We start from the raw sequence: 16,665 nt of genomic DNA on the forward strand, positions 1-16,665 counted from the left end.
CTCTGTAAGGCCATTAAGTTTGTTTGTTTGTTTTTCCCTATTTGAATCTTAAGGCCAGGAAATGGGTATGAATTTCTTCTTAATTATGGAAAGGCAGCATCTTGTAAGTCACTCTGTCTAAATACTTTCATCATTTTGTCCCTTCAGATATTGAATGCCCTTTATCCTCACTACTGAAACGAGGCACCTTTATCATACGGCAACCTTATTGGTAATGTTGTACAATGTTGTTAATAGCGAAGTGGCATTCTGACTTCAGATGATTTAACAAATGAGGCCTGGTTCCTGTTACAGAAGGAGAGCAAACAATGTCTTAGATGTTACGAAAATCTTGATATATAAGAGACATTTGTCTCTCCTAGTATTTTATACACACACACAAACACACACACCCCTACATGCACACAAACATAGTATTTGTCTTCTTCCATGATCATCTTGGCGGTAGTTAGTCAAGAGAAACCTGTCATAATAGGCAATGTACTCAGTGCCAGTTCTGCTCTTCTATGATGAAAGTGATTATCAGGCTTGCAGAGAAAACAGGAGACAAATAACACATAAAATCCTGCCTTAAAATGGTCAAAGAACAGCCTTCTGTACTCAAGGTAAAGCAAAGAACATTTTAATAATTTATGAATTAGCCCAATTTTAAATACGTAATCCCTAAGGCAAAATGGCTGTTGATTTGATTTGCTCATGACTAAACAAAAATGAAAATGATAAATAAAAGTAGTGTTAGACAGCTTATCAAAATTCAAATATTTTCTAATTGTTGCCTGGTGATGCCTCCATATATATAACAGTATGTATTTAAAATAAAGCTGATAGGAAATACTTATTATGGAAATTTATTTTAATCTCTAAGCTAACTCTCTGTACTTCGTTCTCTCTTCTGTTTCTCTCTCTCTCTATTTTATAGAGACAGTTTCAGCTTGTAGTATTTAATAAACATGGGAGAGTCAGTTTTCTGTGTCAGCTTGGTTAGGTTATAGCTCCAATTAAAACTCAAACACTAATCTAGGCGTTGCTGTGAAGGTACTTCTAGATACTATGATCAAAGTCCAAGATCAGTTGACTTTAAGGAGATTATCTTCTATAATCTGGGTGGGCTTGATTTAATTTGTTGAAAGGTCAAGAGCAGAACTGAGGTTTCCCTGAGGAAGAAGAAATTCTGCCTGTAGATAGCAACTTCTAGAATCTTCTAGAGTTCCAGTGGCCTATACTATGGATTTTGGATGTTTAGCCAGCCCTTACAACAGTTTAAGCCAATTCCTCACAATAAATCTCTTCATATATATCTTCTATTGGTTCTTTTTCTTAGGTTGAGTCCTGACTTATAAAAAATATGAGCTGTATTTTAGATTCTTCCTATATTCTTACTATATTGATATTCAACATAGTATATGAGAATAAAGAGAGAGACAGGAAGTAGATACCTGATTGTCAAATTGCTCACTCAGATTTCCTCTCTTAAATTATAGAGCTGAACAGATGACAGGAATCTCAGAACCAGTTAAATAAGGAACACTATGTGTAGCTAAATTGAGATACAAGCCTCCAAACTGCTAAAAGATCCATGTACATGGTAATAGAGGTAAAACTTTGGAGTAATAATTATGCTCATTTTCATTTACCAAAATGGCACAATAGTTTCTTGTATTTTCTAAAATCTACTTCAGAATTTATTGAGCAGAAAATAATGGCTACTGAATTTTTTTAGGTAGAGTTAGAAATCTTCAGACAGAGAATGCAATTTTACCTCTTTTTAATCATTCTCTAGATAAATATGCAAAATCATACATATTCCAAATGCAATTAACCATTAGGATCTATGGTCACACTAACCATCAGCAGCTACTTGGAGAGTAGTTTTATGTTTTATATTCTATGTTGTAGTGGAAGTGATAAAAAACTAGAAGTCAAGAAGTAAGGAAAATTTGGAGCATTTGCCTACCTATGATTTAGGCCTGTGTAGAAAGCCATGTGCTGGCAAGGGCACGTCTGTCCACTGCTCTTTAACTGGTGAGAATAACAACAAAGAATCCTGGCACATGTACATGCAGTTTAGCATATCTGGTTTGAACTAGAAGAGGGTATGGAGGATGATAAGAAATCAGTTTATCTCTAAAGGGAATGACTCTGCTTCTGGGAAGGTAGGAGGGATTCCCAGTGGGAAGTATATCCCAGGAAAAGGGGTCTCTATGACTAGATAGCATCACTCTACAGAACTTCAAAGTCGTTCTTGGTGGGAAGACTAGATACATTATGCCCACATGAGAAAATGGTAAAAATGGAGGGTAACGGGGGGGGGGGGATTATTCTGGGGATGACGCATCAATTAATGTGAAAAGACAGTTGTCACTTCATACAATTTTGATATTAACCATGTTTTATCACTTTATGTCTTGGCACGTGTTTAGTTTGGGTTCTCTAGGAAGCAGATGCTGATATGAAGTTATGAGTACAAGAGATTTATTGGGGAGTTAACATCTGTGAAAAAGAAAAGGATTGGGCAGGGAGAGTCATCACAACATACTACAAAGCTAACAAAGTCTCTGCCAGGTTAGCAGGGAGTTCAGAAGCAAAGATTGCCTCTTAAAAGGGTGTCAGGCAAAAGTGGCTCCACCTGTACCACCACCAGTTGACCACACAACCACACAACCACAGGTTGAACTAAAACAACCACAGGTGGAAAACTGAAGGAAAACCGGGCAAAACAGCTGGAGGTTGTTAGTTAATCACACTCCTTATAACTAGTCACAGAGTATTTTCTTGATAGGGAATCCAGGCAGTTTATCTCCATGTCTGCCCCAGTATTGCAATGTGGCTCTGGTAAAATTTTGGGTGGCTGAGTATTTGAAAATGAAAATTGATCAGGCCAGAATAAGAGGTGTTCGTGAAGGGCATTAACATTCTAAAATTCCACCTGAAGTATTTTAGAGTGGTACACTACCATCAATTCCTTAGGTGACTAGAGTTGTCACCACCAAAACATTAGGGGTTGAATACATCAGATGTTGTTAAAAGCTTCTAAAATGATAAGAATATTGTTTCTCCCATTTCATGCTCCCAGTGGGACAACTCAGGGCTTCTACTTGTGATGGCCTGTTACAGGTCACACTGGCTTAGTTGTGAAATGGGCAAAAGGAGCTCAGAGTGGCTCTTTTTGGGATGGTAAGAAAGCATCATTCATTTCACATAGATCAAAAAGGTGGGATTTAAGAAAGTCAGATTGGCTCTTTGTGATGCATCACTATGGGGGAGGGGTATTTTATAGCATAGTGCTTAATATAGTGGAGACTCTGGAGTCTGTGACCACCTGCTAGTGATTTGGCTTTGGACAAGTTTCTGAACCTCTTGGTGCCTTAGTTTCCTGACTTGTTAAACAAGGATTATAGTTGTGCCTACATCATGGAGTTGCTGTGAGGTTAAAATGACATAACACATTCAACGCCTGGCTGGGGAAAGGCTCAATATCCATTAGCTGTTATTCTACTTCTTTCCTCTTTTTCTCTTCCTTTTCTTCACTGAAAAAAAACACTTTCTGTTGAATTTTGTTGTCTGCTGTCTAGATTAGCAAAATGTTCACAAAGCTTGGGAGGAGGGTAAAATTGAAAGAATCTGTTACTTTAACAGGATTCAGGATGTCTGCTTTTGGTCTTTGCTTTTCACCATTATGTTCTCAGTAGTGTTCTGGGTATGCTAGGTGCAAAAAATGGCCACTGCACTGAGCAGTAGTCTATTTGAAAAACAACAAATGGGCATATAAATGATTAATGAAAACACAAGCACATATAAAATTAAGTTCTAAAGGAACAGTACAGACCATAAGTGATGTAGGAATCTAATTTCATTTTTCTGTCTGTTTCAACACTGTGTGTTGTTTTGATTATTTTTTTTTAAATTTTTTTTTCAACGTTTTTTATTTATTTTTGGGACAGAGAGAGACAGAGCATGAACGGGGGAGGGGCAGAGAGAGAGGGAGACACAGAATCAGAAACAGGCTCCAGGCTCCGAGCCACCAGCCCAGAGCCTGACGCGGGGCTCGAACTCACAGACCGCGAGATCGTGACCTGGCTGAAGTCGGACGCTTAACCGACTGCGCCACCCAGGCGCCCCATTGTTTTGATTATTTAAAGGTGGTATCATTTGGGGTGAAACCGTGAAGGTGACCTCTTGTACAATAATACAATAAAATGTCCTATGTTTATTGTCTTCGAATCCAAAATACATGAATTTATATTAAAAGAAAACAAGTTTAAAGACATTTCAGTATGTTATTGCCTCCTTTTATTGTTAGTCTATTCATACTCTCTACCATTAGATGTGTTGAGATGGTAAAAATAGGAAGAACTGGTCAATGCTTTGAATAAAACTATCAAGAAAGCTTAAATGTTTTTAGCTGATTATTTCTCAGTGAGTTTGTCTTTATTGTATTTTTGCTATTTTAACTAGCCTATCAGACTCACTCAGTGGCTTTTTTTTATTCCAGGACTCTCCTTTGGAAATTCAGAAAGGAAGTAAGAAGTGAAGGAGATCGCTGGGCCAGATTATGTGAGATCATAGTTTTTGGGGTATAGAAAGGTTAAAAGATACTTTACTTTGTCCCATCATACTCTTCTACTCCGTAGAAAAACATGCTATGTGGCCTTTGGGAGATACTCCCACATAGTAGGTCACGTGTGCCTAATCGGACACTAAGACTGTCTTACAATGTTGCACACCAAGTGATTTCTTACTGTTATTTCCTTTGGCATTACTGAAGTGAGTACGATGACAAAATAGTCCTATCGTACTTCCTTATTTTCTTGTATCCTTCCAGTAACCTAGGGCTCTAGAGGCCTCCTTCCTTGGCGAGACTGAGTATGGTTGAAGAGTCCCTGTTAGATTCTTAAATCTCATACTACCAAGAAGGGGACAAAACAGTATTTAAAAAGATATCCTTTACCTCACTAATGATTTTGAACGAGCGTTTTAGGAACGTCTTAGAGACGGATCTCCCCGCATTGTCCTAGCCTGGGTGAGTTATAGGAGGAAGTGTTGGGTAAACGGATGACCCATCCTGAGGTGTTCTAGGAATGCGTTCCCTTCCTCCTCGACTCCGGTGTCTGCGTGGTGTGATTGTGTACCCGCCTGTGCCGGCGCCGAAACCCGTCCAATAGAAAAGACCTATCAAGGACGGTGATTTTTTTTTTCCGTCCCTTTTGCCACCGCCCACTCCCGACAAGCAGACAACCTAGACAGTTCCCCGGACTTGTCTTACTTTTCCATTTCCTCCCACCCAGCCAAACCCCCCCGCTCGCGACGCGAACGGACGCCGGAAGACCCCACGCGCATGCGCGACCACTGCGAGCATGCTCAGTAGCTCGCGCCGCGTTCTGGAGCTTCGCCGCGCGGTGGCCGACGCGGAGGTTTCCGCGACTGCTGCGGGAGCGACAGGAAGTGAAGCGGCCCGGCCGGGCGACCGCGGCGGCAGAAACAGCAGCGGAAGGGGCGCTGCGGCCAGGACGTCGTCGACGGGGGTGGACGAGGGGTCCGAGAGCCGAGAGGACTCGCCCGCTCGGAAGCCGGATCCCGAGCCGGGCAGGATGGATCATCACCAGCCAGGGACTGGTCGTTACCAGGTGGTGAGTTCCTGCGTCCCCGCCCCGGCCTTCTGCGCTGCCCAGGACCCCAGAGCTGCCTCCCGCCGTGGACCCGGGAGTCCCCTTCCTCCGGCTAAAAACTGCCTAATTCTTCTTTTTTTTCTTCACACCTTTCCTTGTGGAGCTTGTCTCTGACTCCTTCGAGACCCTTTCCTCTCAACCCAAGGCTCCTCCTGCCTCCCCATCCCTCACCCGCACCCTGTATTTGGCTGTAAGATACCCTTCTCCCTCCCCCTTCCTAAAACTTCTATTTGTTTTACTTCTCACCTTCTTGGTCATTTCCTTATTTCCTGACCCAGTCACTTCTGAGATATTTCCAGTGGATTGTCTGCTGGAAATGGTGCTGAGTTCACGTACCTGCTGGGAAGAGGATCGCCGTCAAAAATGGAGCGGGTAGGGGGGAAGGAGATGTAAGCACGATGTAGGGTGGGATGTGGATTCGGTGAAAAATGTGGGTTGAAAAATTGTGTAACTACGGAGAATAGTGGTGCTGATCTGTGTCTTCAGCTCTAGTTAACCTTGCCATTTTGTCCTGTTCCATTTTGTTAGTATTCAGATTTTATTTCTATTCTCACGGGGTGGGGGGGGGGAGGCAGGAGAGGAAACAGGTTTTGCTAGAAAAAATGCAAATCCTGTTTGAAAATTATTTTTCACTAAATACAGGGTTTTCCAGTTCAACCACACAAATCTTTGTATGTTAAATGAGTGAAAAGTGTTCCTCTACATTTTCAGTGTCAGTTTCTCTAATGTAGTTTTTCCTGTAGTCTTAATTCTGGTAGTGTCGTTGGAGATTTCTAAACCCTCTTTAAAAAATGGGCTCAGCAATAGTTGACTGTTTGGTTGTAGCTAGGTAGCATGTTATAAACTTTCATGTGGTAATTAAACCTTTTCACTAAGGAAGAATAGGAAAGCATTAATATGTAGCATTGATGGTGCAATTAATAGTGCTGTTTGTGAAATTTTGCAGATGTAGGTATGTTAGTGCAGATTTCACCTCTCAAATATGTATTTGCAAATGTGAGACTTAGTTACAAACGAGTAATTCCTATCAATAAGTGCATTTTGACGAATACGAACGAAGGCTACTGAAAGATGAAATTCCAATGTATGCAGTTGTGCATTTGTCTAAGATACAAGCTCATGATGCTTCCATTTCATCTGGTTTACATCCTGTAAACCTTCAAATGATCTATGTTGAATTTTGTGAAAATTTATCTATTTTCAGAACGGTTTAGAAAATATTGCTGCCACTGTGGAAGGCATTTTTCTCTTCTCTTCTCTTCTCTTCTCTTCTCTTCTCTTCTCTTCTCTTCTCTTCTCTTCTCTTCTCTTCTCTTCTCTTTTCTTCTCTTTTCTTTTCTTTTCAATGTTTATACTTTTGAGAGAGAGAGGGATGGAGGGAGGGAGGGGGAGGGGCAGAGAAAGCAGGAGACACAAAATCCAAAGCAGGCTCCAGGCTCTGAGCTGTCAGCACAGAGCCCAACACAGGGCTTGAACCCACAAACCATAAGATCATGACCTGAGCTGAAGCGGCATGCTTAACCGACTGAGCCACCAAGGCGCACCCCTGGATAGTTTTTTTAAAAAAGACCTTCTTTTTGCCGATGTTAGCTAAAATAAAATGCAGAAAATATTGAGTACTCTTTCCAGTGTCTTTTTTCTAATCCCTTTCTTTTCTTATTTCTATTTGTTCCCTTAATGGCATTAGCTTTATTTGAATTCTTTCTCGTTGGGGTTTTGTGTGTCAGAATCAACTGTGTTCTTATACACAAGTCACTGTTCAAAACATTTTTAACTGATGTAGCTGTGTCTTAAAATAATTTGTTACAGTTGCTTTCAGTAATTATGACTAGTTGAGATTTGACTTAATTATTACTAAAAAAATGTTTTTCTGACATCAGTGTATTGAAATTTACTTACCCAGTTTTAAGATATTTTTTCTTTTTCTCTACAACTCCTTTTGCAACAAATGGGTATTGCATACCCGCCCCCGCCCCCCGCCCCCACGCCCACCTGGAGATGTGTCCTACATAAACTTTGAAATAGACTTTGAATGGGTGGAAGCATTCCTTCAGAGCAGAGGGCAAAAATTGGTTCTTGTAAAGATACTACTCCTGGTAGGATATCAGTTGTTTTCTTTGTAAGGCAAAATGTTTGAGAATCTTAGCATAGTTTAAATTTGGATTTTAATACCTGTTGCTTTGTAATTACATAGCTATTTCATCTGTCTAGTATAACTCTGGGTTTTATTGAGGATGGCCTGATGAATAACTATATCTAGGTATTCTGAAGAAGCAGCTGAGTTGTTGACTATTAGACTATTTGGGGACAAGTCTGCAGCTCTGGATTATATGATGAACACAACTGCTGTGTAGTTGTCTTTACTCAGTTTTTTTGAAAACTCTGGAATGATTAATAAATTATTGATCAATAAGTAATTTCAGTTGTTAAATGTTAAGAGCTAAGTAGGAGACAGGCAGATATGCTTAGGAGTACAATCGTCTGTAATGTTAATTTATCTCTTATTGATAGAGTTAAAATTTAGGTTTCCATATTGGAAAGTTAGTGGTGATGACCGTCAGAATGACTCACGACCATTAACCAGTGTACAAGTTTAATCTGGAAACAGCTTTTTCTGTGATGTCTTCTTCCCTTCTGTTGTTATAGGAGTCTGAATTTTGTTAAGTAAAGCAGTGGATAATAACGTAGAACTACAAAAAGCCTGAATTATTACCCTTCTAATTTTAGAAAAAGCTAGATATGCTATATGGTTTCCTTGGGTTACGGGATTAAGTTTTGTTTGGTAGAAAATGAGCAATGTTGCCAAACTATGTAGTTGTTTTAGCTTGGAGTTGTTAGGCCACATTCTAACTTTGATGTTTTCTATTGTAAAGGATTATGTACCTATACCAAGCTGACTACTAAGGTTTCAGAGATGTTCTGTATACAGGTTAAGTTGGCACTGTTGATTGTAGCAGTAGTTTCCCAAACTGTTTTCCAAAATGATGTAGTAGATGGTCTTAGAAGATTTATGGCATATATTAGCGTGTTAAAACAAATATTTGCATATTAAAACAATGAGAAATTCTGCAGTAAAGACAATGGTTTAGATATTTAATCTAGCTCTTCCTAAATTTTGATCACAGATTTTTAAAGAAAATTTTGAGATTATATTAACATTTCCAAAATGTTAGTTTTCTGTGAACCTAATGAAGTATTCATACTGTAAAGATCTAGATACTTTGGCCTTGTATTTGGAGAATTAGAGTTGTCCTTGATAAATCAGGGAAGGGAATTAACTGTTGATGGTTAAAAAAAAAAACACATTTTAAAGTCATCTGGGCTTATATTTAGGTTGTGCTGCTTACAATTTGTGAGCTCTTACCTTAGTTAATTTATTTAGCATTTTGAAGCCTCAGTTTTGTCATATCAGTACCTACCTCATAAGGATTATTATGAGAATTATACGTTGTAATATACGTAAAAGATGTAATACAGAGATTGTTACGTGGTAAATATTACGAATAACAAGGTATATAAACTGTAAAGTATTATATATCAGTTTTTGTTTGTGACCACTTTTGTATTTTTTTTTTATACAGCAACAGGAATATCAACTACTTCTTTCTTGTTCATGTCAAGTACTGTGAAAAGTCTTAAGATTTGATTTTATCCTATTTACAGGCTAAGAAGTTAGTTTGTTAATGTTTCATGGTTACTAGCAGAAAACAGGAGACTCCCAGATGAGAAACAAATAACATTCTTACTCATAGCACAGCGAGCTGCATGAACGTCAACATATTTGGGTACGTTTTCCTTGCACCCACATCCCATTATGGTGATGGGTCTAGATAGATGCACTTGGTGGGTCACAGCACAGGAACTCAGGACCAAGGCTCTAGCACTTTAGCAAGCAACAAACAAGCTAGTTAACCTCTCCCTAGGAGTAGAGTTATGTGCTGTGGTAACCTTGACCTTCTTTGTTGCCTAGGTGACTTATTACAAGAATCCACTCAGTACCAGGAAATAGATAAGTTTTGCAGACTTTAACACTCAGCAAGAATGTGCACAGACACTTAGGCCCATGGCAGACTGCCATACCCAATAAATAGTACATGTTCTGGGTGAGATAATAGATGGGAATTTTTAGGTGTAGTCATTTACTTTTGTTTTCCATGTTAAGGAAATATTGCAGTCTTTTACCCTATGTTGCTGTCTAGTTTTGCCTTCTTTTCTTGGCCCACCTCTGTTCCTTTGATCCTTAATTGTTTGTTTCCTTTGAATTTATCAGGATTCTTTGGTTTATATTCTTACCACACCACTTTTACATCATCAGAGTTGCCCATTGCTTAATCCAATAGATACTTTTCAGTTCTCATCTTACTTGATTTCTGTTACATTGACCCTGGGAACCTTCTTATTCCTGAGAGGAAGACACTTTCTACTCTTTACTTCTCTGACTTCTCTTTGTAACTCATTTTGTACTTACTCCTTAAATGTTAATACTTTCTAAGGCATCAACTATTGTAATAGCTTACTTACTACTTTCTTCCTTCATCCAACCATTCTTCAGAATGTCTTTTGCACTGTGTGAGTCCTATTTGTAGAACCTAAATTTTATTTTCATTTCTCTGCTCAAAAATCTTCAGTGGCCTCTTACTTGAATGACCTGTTCCCCACATTTAATATTAAAACTTTAAAATACATATATAGAAATGTTGAAAAATTATACTGTTAACCCCCATATACCAAATACCAATTGTAGGATCTACAGTTGCCAGCAGTTAATTTTTTGTGTTGTATACCTGTCAGTCCATCTTCTTCTTCTTCTTCTTCTTATTTTTTGATGCTTTCAAACTTGCAGATACCTTGCAGTGTACCTCACTGCAAACCACATGCTTATCATTAGCCTAGAGTTTGATATTTCATGGTTCTCTTTCTTTGAGGTTAAAATTAACATAGAGTGAAATGCATAAATCTTATGTCCTTTATTGGATGAGTTGTGACAAATGCATACACCTGGTAAGTCAAGTCACTTTCAAAATACAGACAGGGATCAGCAAACTATGTTCCAAGTACTGTTTTGTAAATAAAGTTTTATGGTAACAGCCATGTCTATTCATTTACAATGGCAGAATTGAATATTTGAAACAGGGCTACTGAAGTATTTATTATTCTGCCCTTTATAGAAAATGTTTATTGACCCCCTGATAGAAAACATTACTATTACCCTAGAAAGTTCCTTCATGACTCTTTCCTGTTGATTCCTATTCTCTAGTTGATCGCTGTTCTGACTTTTTTGACTTCAAATTAGTTTTGCTTATTCTAGAATCATATAACATATACTCAGCAAAACTTCTTTCTCTCTCTATGGAGTTTTGGAGATTGATCTGTGTTATTGTGTATATCAGTAACTCATCCTTTTTATTGGGGAATAGTTTTTCATTGTATAAATTGAATGAATACACTAAAGTTTGTTCATCCATTGCTCTGTTGATGGACATTTGGGTTGTTTACAGTTTTTGGCTATTATGAATAAAGGTGGTAGGAATTTTGTACAAATCTTTTTATGGACATATGTCTTCATTTGTCTTGGGTGGAATAACTGAGTAATAGGGTAGGTGTATGTTTACTTTTATAAGAAACCATCGGACTTTTTTGAGTAGTTGTACTATTTTACACTTCTACCAACAATGTATGAAATTTTGGTTGCTCTACCAACTTCCAAAATTTTGGTGTTGTCAGTCTTTTTAATTTTAGCCATTCTGGTTGACTGATTGGAATTTTGAAGTATAAATTTTTGTTTTTAATGTACAGACAGAATGGATGGGTCTTCTCATACCTATACAATGCAATATCTTAGCAGTTCCCCCTTTTAATTTTTATGCACTAACTGCTGTTGTCCAGCAGTACTACTTATTATTAGTTCTGTAGCCATAATGTATTCTCTCTTTTACTTCCTTGGTTCTACATGTTTGTTTATCGTCTGACATTCTGTAGCACACCCCTCTGATTTGTTTGCCTCGTAAAATACTGTTCTTCAATGTGAAAACTACGAAACCATAATTGAAAGGTAGGGCAAGTTACTTGTGTCTGTCATCTACATCAAGGCAGAGAAAAGTTGAGAATCACAGTATAGTTATAATGAATCACGTTGTTGTATGTCTTTCTGCTTTCTAGACTGGTGTATTTCAGAGGTGCATCAGGGTTCCTGTGAATGTCTGATTTTTATCTCTTTAAAATAGGTTTTAAACTTATAAAAACTGTAATTAAGGAAATTCGCACTCAAATGTATTTTATATCACGTTTCTATAGCTTGAAGATTAGTATTACGTCAGGGTAATTTGTTTTTGAATGGAGGGCATAATTAGTTTCTTTGGCTATTTCTGTGCTTGTAGTGATATTTACTGTAAGTGGGTTACTGATTTGATTAGAGCAGCTCTTTTTTTTTTTTTTTTTAATTGTGCAAATGAACAAGAAACAACAAGTTTTGGTGAGGACGTGGAGAAACAGGAACCCTCGTGCACCGTTGGTGGGAATGCAAACTGGTGCAGTCAGTGGAAAACATTATGGTAATTCCTCAGAAAGTTTAAATAGAACTATCGTACAATTCAGTAATCACACTACTAGGTGTTTATCCTCAAAATACGAAACACTACTTCAGAGGGATGCATGAGTCCCTATGCTTATTGCAGCATTATTTACAGTGGTCAAGTTATGGAAGCAGCCCAAGTGTCCATCGATCGATGAATGGATACAGAAGATGTGGGATGTGTGCGCGCGTGCGTGTGTGTGTGTGTGTGGGTGTTCATGTAAATATAAATCAGCCATAAGAAAGAATGAAATATTACTATTTGCAATAACATGGATGGAGTTAGAGAGTATAATGCCAAATGAAATAAGTCAGAGAAAGACAAATACCATATGATTTCACTCATGTGGAATTTAAGAAACAAAACAAACACACAAAAGAAAAAAAAGACAAACCAAGAATTAGATTCTTAACTATAAAGAGTAAGCTGATAGTTACTAGAGGGAGGTGGGGGGGGGGGTGAAATAGCTGATAGGGATTAAAGAGTATACTTATGATGAGTACTGAGTAATGTATAGAATTGTTGAATCACTATATTGTACATCTGAAGCTAATATAACACTGTAAGTTAACTGTACTGGAATTTAAAAAGCTTAAAATACTCTATTAAAAAATTATACAAATGAGTATACTGTATTAGCACACCTAATTGGAGGTTGAATCAAATGCTAGTCATTAATTAGGGCGTATTTGTTCATTACATGAGCTAGTAATTGTAAATGATTTGTGCAGTAATAAGTAAATGCATTGGAATTATATCATGAAAATATCACATTGTAGCTTATATGCTTATTTTATGTTTTGAGTACCTCTTGTCAAATTTACACTTAAGGTATGGGAACAGTGTTAGATATCATTATTGATTATGAAAAAGAGGTCCTGTAACTTATTTATTCAATATATAATTTATGAAGTATCTTTGCCAAATTCTGTTTTAAGTGCTGGTGAACAAGACAGTTAAGTTCTTGTCCTATGGCTTATACTTTGGTGGAGGAGGTAGAACTAGGTAGTTTAAAGAAAATGAAACAGGCTAGTGGGATAAATAATACATTTCATCAATACTAAAATAGCAGTAAGAGAACAGTAATGACTTTGCATTATGTCAGGAATATGCTGAGAACTCTACCAAGTGCTTTATGCATATGAGCACATTTAATCCTTGGACCACTTCTATGAAATAATGTCATGATCCTCGCTTTGCAGATGAGAAAAAATGAGACATAAAGAGGTTAAATAATAGGCCCAGCTGTGATAGATCTTGTATTCAGATATAGTTTTAGTTTTTTTTTTTTAATGTTTATTTTTGAGAGAGAGAGAGAGAGAGAGAGAGAGAGAGAGTGAGTGTGAGCAGGGGAGGAGCAGAGAGAGGGAGACACAGAATCTGAAGCAGGCTCCAGGCTCTGAGCTGTCAGTACAGAGCCCAGTGCAGGGCTGGAACCCATGGCCTACGAGATCATGACCTGAGCTGAAGTTGGACACTTAACCTACTGAGTCACCCAGGTGCCCCTGTTTTAGTTTTATATTACTTTGTAGCAAACTACTCCATACACAAGCATTTTATTATGTTTCAGGATCCCATGGGTTGGCTCTTATCAACAGTGGTTTTTCTGCTCCATGCGATGTTAGCAGGGTCTGCAGCCATTTTGTGGCTTATTTGGATTGAACACTCACTTGGCTAGCAGTTGATGCTGACTATTGATTGGGAGCCCAGCTGACACTGTTGACTGACTCATTTCAGTTCTCTTGTGTGTTAAAAGTTAAAGCAGTCCTAGGTCCAGCCCAGATTCAAAGGGAGAGGAAATGAACTCCATCTTTCAGTGAAGGAGAGGCATGCATGTACATGGTGGTAATAAATTAGTAGTGACCATCTTTGGAGATGTCACACCAGTTGGTTTGACCCCTTGGTTGATTGGAATCAGGATAATAGAGAACTGTATCCATTCTGAAGGTATGACAGCTAGGATGAGACTTGATTGAACTGTTGTAGTTGGTGAGTATTTCAGGTGTGGTAGTGGCCTATGGTGGAAATGAATTTATTTAAGAAATATGAAGAAAACTGTGGTAGAGCAAGATGAAGGGAGTTGGCTCATAGTGTAATGGGACAAACCATAGTAATTTTATGAATTTGATTGAAGAATGGAACTTTCACTTACAACTTCAGTTTATAATTTTTGTTTTATGAAAACAGTGAAGTCTAGCTGCATAATTTGCAAGGTCCAATGCCAAATGAAAATGTGGTGTCCTGCCCTGGGGCAGTCCCTTTCTGTAGGTCTGCTGTCTCAACCCACAGCAGATGGACAACTCCCAATGGATTGCATCCTCCATGCTAGGACTTGCTCCATACATGAATCAGCAATAGGAGAAGACCTTGCTGGTTTGCCTGTGAACATGTCATGGTGATACCAGCCTGGGATGGGGTCTTATCTACTTCGCCCCTCTACTCATGGGGCAAAGGTGGGGAGATCAAGCTGAGCCAGAGAGTTCAGCTGACCGAGAATTCTTCCTTGGGAGGTGGGCTGCTTATGAACCAAGGTTCTAAGCCCCTGGCACATGGTCTGTTGTCCCTTTGGAGTTCACTTATAAAACAGAAGACCATGGGGGAGGGGAAGGGGGAAAAAAAAAGTTGCAGAGAGGGAAGGAGGCAAACCATAAGAGACTCTTAAAAACTAAGAATAAACTGAGGGTTGATGGGGGGTGGGAGGGAGGGGAAAGTGGGTGATGGGCATTGAGGAGGGCATCTGTTGGGATGAGCACTGGGTGTTGTATGGAAACCAATTTGACAATAAATTTCGTATTTAAAAAAAAACTCAGATTCAAAGATAAAATTATTAAGAATTTTAAGATGGTGACCACAAAGCATTAAACCCCAAGCATGGGGCCTTTTTGAAGCAGGATTCTGTGTGACTACACTGGTCATGTGCTCATGAAGATGTCCCTGAAAGTGGTCTTACTATGTAGGGGTGGTGATGATGATGATGATGATGATTATGATGATGATCTAGACCAGGTGTTGTCAAACTTTCTGTAAAGGGCCGAGTAGTGAATATTTTAGGCTTTCCAGGGTAACATGGTCTCTGTCATAACTTCTCCAATCTGCCGTTGTAGTGCAAAAGTATCCATTCTTAATATGTAAACAAATTGATGTGGCTCAAAAGCAGTGGGCTGGATTAGGCCTGCTGGCTGTAATTTGTCCACCCCTGTTGTAAATGATTTGGGAATGTACCTCAATCAGTCCTGAATTTGGGGTCCTTTGCCAGATGCTTTTGCCAAATTATTTATTTCACCCAGTCTCCAAAAAAACCCTTAGGAATGTGGTAAGGTTGTTTTGTGTCACTTACTTGTAATCGGGCAGCTACCTAGTCTGTCACTAGAATGGGGGTAGAGACGAATGGATAGTGGAATAGAGTATAACATTTTGCTGTGAGAATGGCAAAGACAGGTTTCTCATGTCTGGTAGAATCTTCATTCTGTTGGAGTGGTCACGTCATTGAAGCCATTCTTGGCCCTCTTATTTGAAATAACTACACTTTCTTTACAGTACTCCTAATTCCACTTCCTCAGTTTTTCCCATAGTACTTATCACCAACTGATACTCTAAATATTTTGCATATTTAATTCCTACCTCCTCCTTTCACCACAGGTGTAATCTTCATAAGGACAGGGATTTTGTCTGTTTAGTTCACTGCTGTATCTTTCAATACCTCGTATATGGGAGGCCCTTAGAAGTATTTGATGAGAACGAATAAACAAATGATGCTAGCTCCAGACCAATTTCGTACACTCAAAACCTTGCTTATGTTATTTTATTCTATTTTTATATTTGTTTTTCATTGTTACTGACACTTGGGATCTCTAAGGTTGTTGTGGTGGTGGTGTGTGTTTATGTTACCTTCCAACTTAACATGTATTGCCTTGTCTTTCTGTGTATACATGATTGACACCCCCTAGAGTTGTTTATTAACCCATGAAGCCATTTGCAGTGGCCCGGCTTAGTATCTTCCTTAACTATGGAGCTGTGAGTACTCCTTTGGTTTTCTCATCTGTTTTATATTGGTTACTTAACGACTATTTTCTTTTTATTCTTTCCTTAATGTCAGACTTATCTTTTAAAACATTGTCTGATTATGTGTGTATTAATATTTCAGAATTTTGTATATATTTTATGTTTATAGGCCTGACTTAAGTTTAAATAACTATAGAATACATTCTATTCTGCTGATATTTATTAAATGTAAATTTACTGACAAGATCCTTGTAATTTGGACTAGCCTACCTAGCATGTGATCATAATCCATCCTGTGTCTGTGTTTTCATGTCTTGTTGTTATGGTTTCTTCCAGAGTTTGATTACATAGCTGGAATTAAGGTGTGGATAAAATTCTTGTTAAAGACATGCCAAATGCAAGTTGGGAAATGCTGCAGTGGTCTA

At 38.4% G+C, this 16,665-nt stretch overlaps 1 protein-coding gene across 3 annotated transcripts in view; it reads left to right on the forward strand.

The window, feature by feature from the left end:
- Positions 1-16,665, forward strand: part of NDFIP2 (Nedd4 family interacting protein 2) — a 69,307-nt gene that overhangs the window by 968 nt on the left and 51,674 nt on the right. For 2 of the 3 annotated variants that reach the window (XM_019828338.3, XR_002155643.3), the window contains exons 1-3: positions 1,482-1,594; positions 4,493-4,554; positions 5,286-5,627. In XM_019828338.3, coding sequence (XP_019683897.1) covers positions 5,355-5,627 — 273 coding nt within the window. In that variant the 5' untranslated portion in view covers positions 1,482-1,594; positions 4,493-4,554; positions 5,286-5,354. Of the gene's footprint in view, positions 1-1,481; positions 1,595-4,492; positions 4,555-5,285; positions 5,628-16,665 lie in introns of those variants that run through there. The other variant, XM_023252476.2, reaches the window with a different exon arrangement.

Source organism: Felis catus, chromosome A1, assembly GCF_018350175.1.
Source record: "Felis catus isolate Fca126 chromosome A1, F.catus_Fca126_mat1.0, whole genome shotgun sequence".
NCBI classification, from domain to species: Eukaryota; Metazoa; Chordata; class Mammalia; order Carnivora; family Felidae; genus Felis; species Felis catus.